At 37.0% G+C, this 7,955-nt stretch overlaps 3 protein-coding genes across 3 annotated transcripts; 2 read left to right on the forward strand and 1 right to left on the reverse strand.

Moving 5' to 3' along the window:
* Window positions 1-138: 138 nt before the first annotated feature.
* On the forward strand, window positions 139-2,611 carry LOC129570556 (uncharacterized). Its single transcript, XM_055450214.1, has 4 exons — window positions 139-420; window positions 559-712; window positions 962-1,302; window positions 1,397-2,611. Exons 1-4 carry the CDS (start codon window positions 298-300, stop codon window positions 2,294-2,296), a joined length of 1,518 nt encoding a protein of 505 aa, XP_055306189.1. The 5' UTR covers window positions 139-297; the 3' UTR covers window positions 2,297-2,611.
* Window positions 2,612-3,223: 612 nt separating this feature from the next.
* Window positions 3,224-4,608, reverse strand: LOC129570515 (zinc finger protein 235-like). The gene is made up of 2 exons (XM_055450158.1): window positions 4,508-4,608; window positions 3,224-4,345 (listed from the first exon to the last, which is right to left on the reverse strand). The coding sequence occupies exon 2, from the start codon at window positions 4,289-4,291 to the stop codon at window positions 3,224-3,226; it is 1,068 nt and encodes a 355-aa protein (XP_055306133.1). The 5' UTR covers window positions 4,292-4,345; window positions 4,508-4,608.
* A 360-nt stretch (window positions 4,609-4,968) lies between these two features.
* LOC129570559 (MYND-type zinc finger-containing chromatin reader Zmynd8-like) lies at window positions 4,969-7,681 on the forward strand. The gene is made up of 4 exons (XM_055450218.1): window positions 4,969-5,206; window positions 5,470-5,626; window positions 6,339-6,679; window positions 6,861-7,681. Exons 1-4 carry the CDS (start codon window positions 5,084-5,086, stop codon window positions 7,239-7,241), a joined length of 1,002 nt encoding a protein of 333 aa, XP_055306193.1. The 5' UTR covers window positions 4,969-5,083; the 3' UTR covers window positions 7,242-7,681.
* Window positions 7,682-7,955: the final 274 nt, after the last annotated feature.

Genomic DNA, 7,955 nt, shown 5'->3' on the forward strand with positions numbered 1-7,955 from the left:
TTTCAGCATCTTCATCTATTTTTCCAGTGTAAATACGCAAATCGAAAATACCTTGCAGCTTCTGTTGTTGTGTGGGCATTGAATGGACTTACTTTGTTTGTATAAAACGCATCCCAAGCTATAAAGCAGAAGCCAAATGTCAACGAAAAGAACGACTTTTTTTGTTGATGAATTTGTCGAGAAAATTGCGCAATTTTGATTAAAAAAAAACATAAAATTTTCTGACTAAAAACGAAATTTTTTGTCCGAATTTTATTCTTAGCCAGTATATATTCAGTTGCATTTCAATTGGTAAGCATGGAAAACGGCGAAAATTTGCATGATGATAATGATCAATTAGAAGAAAATACAACCGAATCGAAGCCAAATGTATTGCATCTCTTGAAATACAGCTGGGACCGTATTAATCGTATGGAAAGGGTGAGTTTTGGAGAGATTTTGGTACTATTACACTATGCCCGAGTTATCTATTTAAACATTCATACTGTCGATTAAATGTATTTGTATAATTTCCAATTATATCCTACATTTTTCACAATATGTCGAACCAAAATGCAGGTCAAAAGCTTAAGAAAAGTGTTGAATGAATCACCATTGGTGGATACAGTTGATCTGGACGGGATTACTGCGAAGATGTCCAGTTACACCACGCTCAATGAGTATTTGGCCGATATCCAAGGCTTCGTTCATAGTTGCTCGGTTCGATTTGCGGGTGAGTGTTTCTTGCCCACATGTGTGAAGCACACATTTTGCATAGGTGCAGAGAGGTTCCAAAAGTGTTTGGCAAATGGCATGGTCTTTTGACAATGTGAAAAAATCGATTCCAATCGGTCGCTGCCCGTCATCAGTTCTGAGTTATTTCCCATTATTTGTCACTATTTTTCCACTACTTTATTTAGACAAACAAACTATAAGCTGATTAGTCTTCAATCTACATTTAAAAATCCTTCTGCAATTTCAGGAAATGGCCCGGTGTTGAGAGCGATAAAATCATTTTCGGAAAATTGCCACCGTGACGTGAATAGCATTCGAAAGTGTTCCGAATGTTTCAATGCCTGGACCAAGGATCGTTACAATTATTTTACACGAGCTTGCAGCAAGCCGCATCTCCTTGTCTTTGCCAAGACGCCAGCAAACCCATTCTGGCCAGCGAAAGTGATGTTGATCAATGGCAAAATGGTGAATGTGGAATTCTTTGGTGATCACACCCAAGCTGATATTCCAGCCGAAGATTGCTTTTTATATTCAGAACGATTGCCTGGTCGCAACACCAAGAAAGATGAATTCATCACAGCAAAAAAGGTAATGGAAATTATGATTACTAACAAATTGAATTAGTTTCTATTCAAAACCAATCATTTTCTAAGCCTTTCTTTTGATTTCCATTTCAAAACAGGAGCTCAACGAGCACATTGGAAACATTAAGAAGAAGTTCGGCAAGTTCAAGCCAGCTGGTTACAGATGTGTGTTGAATCCATTCAACTATAAAGGCCAGTTGCATGCTATGATTCCGGATGCATTTGTTGATGATACATCGTTAGATAATGGCTATGAATATCGTGCAGAATGGGCTGAAGTTCACCGCGATTGCGATTTCGATGATTCCATTGTAGAAGTGATTGGATCATCGATGGGAATGGTTCATGAATCACCTGCCAGTGGCGATGGTCAATCGTTATCAGGACATAGTCGCACAGTGAAAGCAAAGCATGGTGAAAAACGCCATGCGAAAGAGGGCCAAGGCACACGAACTCCAGACGAAAAACACCAAGCAAAAGATGTTCGTGTCAAGGAACTTCGGAGAGAAGAACATCGTCCAAAAGAACGCGTAACAACAAAAGGCCAAGCAGAAGAAAATCGGTCGAATCAAAGCCAATTGAATGGGCATCAAGAAGGTCAAGCAACTGATTTGGGGCTCCCAAATGGGAAACAAAGTGCCATCGGTAGGAAAAGCAATGTGAACACGAGGGGCCATGATGTTCATCAAGAATCAACCAGTTCAGCTGAAAGTGAAACTCCAAGACGTGCTCGCAAAACATTCCCCGGCCCAATGCCAAAACTAGGCCAATCGAAAAAATCATCACAAATGCATCGTGATACAACGGCTCGAAAAATCGCTAAATTGGAAATTGAACGAGATCAACTTTTGCTGCAAAACCATGCATACGAACAAGAAATCTTAAAATTGAACGAGCAACTCCAGAAAAATGACCACTGCACTGTTTGTGCCTCGTGCGGAAAGGGTTTGGACGAACTGTATTTCTGCAACAAAGACTGTCAACTGAGTTTTGACTAATTTGTTTTTCGCATGTTTTTTTTATAAAATCTGAAGTTTTTGATAGCATTTTTCTATCTTCATCGAAGAACTTCGATTTTGATTAACTTTTTTTTAGCATTTAGCTTGATTTTTGTTAGCATTAAGTATGATATTATCCGTTGATTATAACTTACCTTGAAGAAAATGACTTATTGAACCATACCATAGCTTTTCAGTAGCTCTTTTGTCTTCAAGATCTTGAGTTTACTACCAAAAAAGTATTTCCTTACCAGATAGTCTTGAAATTGAGAATTGTTTGAATAAAGAAGATTGAGGTGTTTCTAAAGCATATTCTATATTTACATTTTTGATTCATGATTACTTCCTTGGTGCCACTTAAGCTTAATGTTACCTCAGAAGCCTCTATAATACAATTGACATTGCAACGTGTATATTTAAATGTTGTTGGTGTGATGGACTAACATATGGGATGAGATTTCAAATTAGCCAAACAGTTTTTGCATAAGTAAAATTCAACAAAGGTAGCAATCGGAAAATAGGTAAGTTTGGCTTCGAAAAAGTAAAATCAAGAATTTTTATTTCAAAGTCATTGTTTTTTTTTTCTATTCGGACATTCGCAGTTCATTTTAGGCAGAAATATTACTTCAACAGAGCTGAAAGCTAACAATATTTGTCTAGATTTCAAAAATATTTACTCAATGAATTTAAATTTTATATCATTTATTTATTGAAAATTAAAGAAAAATGGTTGATCAAGTCAAAAATGCTATGATCTATGTCGATATAAGCTATTGGTCCGAGGTTAAATGTATGATTAGTATGCAAATTGCTTCAATTGAACGTATCGAAGATTAACAACCTGCATCAAATAGGTCAATTAATACATTATTCATGGCTGCATTTTACATGGCGCGTTAGTCGGAATTTCGATGTATAGTCTTTTTTTCATACTTCACATCGGAATGGGTTCACACCGGTGTGATGAACACGCATGTGGAACATCATACTCGATTTATAGGATGTCGCGTAGCTTTTGCACAAGTAACATTCGTAACGTCGACTTTGACACTTCGATTCATGTTGCTCCTTTTCCATCTCTTGAGAGAAGTTTCGGACGCAAACCAAACATTGGAATTTCACCGGACGAGGATTTGTGTGAACTTTTGAATGACGCATCAGACTGGTCTTTAGTGTGAATTTCTTGGAGCAAAGGCTGCATCGGAACGGTCTTACGCCAGAGTGCACACGAATGTGGATCTTCAATTCACCGGTATTTGAAGTAGAGAACTTCTTGCACAAGTGGCATTCGTAGTGTCGTCCATCGCAAGTGGCTTCGTGCTCTAATCTTTCAACATTCTGTGCGAATCTCCTGAGACAAACTGAACAGCTGAACGGATATTCATCGGGGTGTGTTTTCAAATGTCTTTGAAGATGGTGTTTTAGTGTAAATCGTTTGTTACAGATTTTGCATGGGAACGGCATCTCGCCAGTGTGCGTCAACATATGCGTCTTCAAATTGGATGGCCATGATGTGACATAATCACACGTCGGGCACTTGTGCTGTTTCTTGGTCTTTCTTCCCGCAGACTGTTTTCTATGCGCAGCATTGATCAACGCTTTGGCTCTGCCTTTCAATCCAATTTCCCCTTTCTTCGACTTTTCAACCGATGAACTTTGCTTCGCCGCACTATCTTTCTTCGCCTGGTGCTTCTTCGCAGTGTTTCCCTTCAAAGTGTCAATTCCATCTGATTGTTTGCTTACTTTTGGCGTCGATTCAACTTTGGTATCGGCTTCAGCTTCTGCTTTGAGCTCCAATTTAACAGGTGTTGCATACAAATCTTCAATTGTCAGTTCATCGTTGTTTTCGGCAGTGTTGATTGGCCCCAAATCACGTCTAAGCTTTGTTATCATGGGTACATCACATTCTGGCTCCAACTTAATGTCACCTTCTTGTTTTATTTCATCAGGAATCAGTTCACTGTCTTTCGCACGACTGGCATTTGATTTGTCCATTTTGTGAGACTTCCAATCCGAACCAAAGCTGTCCACAATGTTACAAGTTGCTTGCTATCAAAAAGAAAATGTTTATAGGTTATGAAATTATTTGATATCAATTTTCATATGAAAATTTGTCATTTTGATGAAAAATGCATAAAAAAACTTGTGAATTTTAGAATTATTTGTGGAAAAAGACAATTTAGAATTAAGAACAAAGTCAAAAATATTCACCTTTTTGTCATTCACGTTCAATGTGGCATCAAAATATTGGCTAATTTCTTTAGTTTTCTCTTTAAACAGTACATAAAACACGTAAATAGAACAAAAGATTGGTCGATGATTTCGAATAAAAAAGATTTTTGACTTGGTTCCAAAAACATGTGTCTAACAAAATGCGCTGTTTCTTATCTACATGAATCAAATACAACGATGCATCATGGAATTTATTGCTACGCAAAAGTGGAGCACTCTATCAATGTATTTAGCTACAGTGTGCCGCTGTTGAGGTATTTTTGTCAATGTATGAGGCAAATATTCGTCATATATAAGTGTGCGCACTGTGCATTGAGAGCAGCAACGTTGTGACGTATGCGTGGAATCACCGAACAAACTTTTCCCACGTTTTCATTAAACGCACTCATCACATCATTTGACATTTTACACTTGGTGCTCACAATTTTCCACATCGTTCTAGCACACACACACGTATTTTGGCATTTATTGTTGCGCAATAGATTCTTTCTAGAGAAAATCTATTAATAGTAGACAAAACCCAAATATTTGCATGAAAATAGATTACAGTGGATTATGGCAAGACCAACCAATGCAATGCCCATTGATCAGGTGGATAGTTCAGAATCAAGTGCATCGCAATCGAATGAAGTACGATTGCTGAAGCATAGCTGGGCTCGTACAATCAAAATGAAAAAGGTGAGTGAATTTTTTTGATACATTATCCTGAAGAATTTCATGGGTTTGTGAAAAAATCCTCTTTTGCTAGAAGTGGACATTCTTTGGGTGGAAAAGATCGTTTCTGCTATTGGTTTTCGTGGTCATTTTTATTTCCAAATCGATATCCATTTTTATTTCCAAATCGATATCCATTTTTATTTCCAAATCGATATCCATTTTCATTTTCTTTGTTTTTTCGAGTCAAAATTGCTAAAATGCTCCAATTTCCAATCCAATTTCAGTTCAGCATCCTCAAGGACCAATTAACATCGACGAATCCAATGATTAATACGATCGGTCTTCATGGAATCACCCGAAAAATCGACAGCTACACGAATTGCGATGAATTTTTGGCCGATATCGATGCTCTTGTTCGTAGCTACTCGTTGAAGTTTAGTGGTAAGTTCCATTGACATGACATACATTGGCAATTAGCATTAACACGTCATTGAAGAAAAGAATGTCTTCGATTCAATTCATGTTGAACTGTTCTCTTTGGAGCAAATTAGCACTTTGGAATCTACAAATATTCACTTCCAGCTTAAAGCGAATTAGTTCTTCTCTCCTATTGGGTGAAGATTTGTCATTGTCTTTGGTGTTTTATCTTCCGTTCTTTCTTATCTGATTTTGTATTTCGTTTTTTAGCTTTTGGCTTTTGACTATCGGTCTTCTATCTCCACCTACCAAACTTCCAATCAATTCTCGTCTACAAAATCAAACCAATTCCCTAGGGGCTTCCATGTATATTCCATCCAAGAAATATACACCATAGATGACAGTCATACGAAATATTCACAATACTGGCAAAATATGCACCATATTCACGGAATATACACGATATTCATGAAATATACACCTCATATTCACGATCGGTAACAAAGATTTGACATTGCCGTAAACACATATTTTTTACATGCTGTGTATATTCTGTGAATATGGTGAATAATATACACGGATTATATGCAATATTCACGAAATATTCACACAAATATGAATGTATATTTTGACTTAAAAGCCCCTAGCCAATTCCACTGAATATATCGAAACATTTATTCAATTACTTAAAAAAATCTCATTCGTACTTATAAGAAACCCGTTCATCTCAATTCAGCTCAACCCGATGCCAAGGGAGTGGTCGCTGCGTTGGCCGAACTATGTCATCGTGACGTGAGAAGCATTCGCACGTGCTCAGATTGCTTCGAATATTGGGCCAACGATTCGCAAAATTATTTTACAAAAGTTTGCACCAAACCGCATCTCATCGTGTATGCCAAGGTTGATGGTTGCCGAAAATTTTGGCCAGCCAAAGTGATGTCTGTGAATGGAAACATGGTAAACGTTGAATTCTTTGGCGATCATACGCAAGACGACGTTCGAGCCGAGAAATGCGTTTTGTACACACGGCATACTCTTCGACGTAAAAATGCCAGCCCATTCAACGATGCGATTTTGGTGAGAAATAGTTTTTTTCTTCTTGGATCTGAGGCGATTTTTAAATGGCAAATTGAATATATTCGTGTTGATTTTTCATTTAGATATGCTTGAGCTATAAAATGCCGTATTCTCTGGATATTTATGTCAATTAAAACAATAGTTGATGCTTTCATATTTCTAATCGAACATTTACTTGCAGGAACTTGATGGTCATATCAAGAACATTGAAGAAAAGTTTGGTCCAATGTGTCGTGCTAGCTCCAAAATCACGCTTGATCCAAAAAATGTGGAAAAACAGCTAATGACCATGATTCCGGGAGCATTCAAGCGAAGCCCGGATGTTGAACGTGCTGCTTCGAATGAAGCTCAGCCAAATGTCGATGAACCAGGCGAATCGTTAGGAAATGTGCCAACATCCAACAGATTGCCATTGAATGATGAATCGAACGGTATCCGAATGCAAAGTGGCCAAGGCGGACTTGGTCAAAAACGCAGTGCACCGTTAAGAAACGAAGAAACCGCATCAGCAGTAAAGAAAGCTACAACAGCTCATGGCTATGTTGCATTGACTGCAAACTAAAATGGGATCTTTGATCGTTCGAACAGTTTGAACGTTTAATTGTCCACATTTTCATTACATTTTTTTCTATCAATTGCTTAACTGTGCATTGCAATTTGGAAATCTTTTGGTTTTCTTAACCATTCATTGTTTTTGGATTTCCAATTGCAAGTTCAACTATTCTCTATTTTGATACCGATAGTTTTTTTTCTTCTAAAATTAATTTTCAAATTACGTCTTTTTTGTTTTGAAAAGTTCTTACCTAAGGGCTAAGGATTTGATCTATGTCTCTGAAAAAGTCATATGAATTGATAAAACAGTTCAATACTCTATTTCTTATTACCATAAACTGCATTTTCAATTTTCATTGAATAAATATACAAATTCGAAAGAGAAAGCATTTGGCCTAAATTTCAAAATAATATTGAGCTACGAATAAAAAGTCTCAATTCCCATCAAAACGACGTGTGTGTTCTTTTTCTTGCGAAAAGCTTCATGGAGATTCCTGTAGAGACTTACTTTTGATTCAAGGCAGGTTTACTATTGCGACAGAACAAATTGTGAACACTTTCGATACGATCATACCAATCAGACTTCAAAATTTATGCCAAACATCAGATGATTTATGATTTTATACCGTTTATTTATTCAAAATTAAAGAAAATTCAGTGATTAAGTTAAGTATCATTTGTTTATGTCATAAGGCTATTGATCTAAGGCTGAGTTTGAATAATT

The sequence above is a fragment of the Sitodiplosis mosellana genome, unplaced genomic scaffold, assembly GCF_009176505.1.
Source record: "Sitodiplosis mosellana isolate CC-2019 unplaced genomic scaffold, AAFC_SMos_1.0 Smas_scaffold_61, whole genome shotgun sequence".
Taxonomy (NCBI): Eukaryota; Metazoa; Arthropoda; class Insecta; order Diptera; family Cecidomyiidae; genus Sitodiplosis; species Sitodiplosis mosellana.

Coding starts and splice junctions, on each gene's coding strand:
- LOC129570556 (XM_055450214.1), top strand. CDS start 298: ATGGAAAACGGCGAAAATTTGCATGATGATAATGATCAATTAGAAGAA. Junction 713..961: donor TTGCTCGGTTCGATTTGCGG/GTGAGTGTTTCT, acceptor CTGCAATTTCAG/GAAATGGCCCGGTGTTGAGA. Junction 1,303..1,396: donor AATTCATCACAGCAAAAAAG/GTAATGGAAATT, acceptor ATTTCAAAACAG/GAGCTCAACGAGCACATTGG.
- LOC129570515 (XM_055450158.1), bottom strand. CDS start 4,291: ATGGACAAATCAAATGCCAGTCGTGCGAAAGACAGTGAACTGATTCCT.
- LOC129570559 (XM_055450218.1), top strand. CDS start 5,084: ATGGCAAGACCAACCAATGCAATGCCCATTGATCAGGTGGATAGTTCA. Junction 5,207..5,469: donor GTACAATCAAAATGAAAAAG/GTGAGTGAATTT, acceptor ATCCAATTTCAG/TTCAGCATCCTCAAGGACCA. Junction 6,680..6,860: donor CATTCAACGATGCGATTTTG/GTGAGAAATAGT, acceptor ATTTACTTGCAG/GAACTTGATGGTCATATCAA.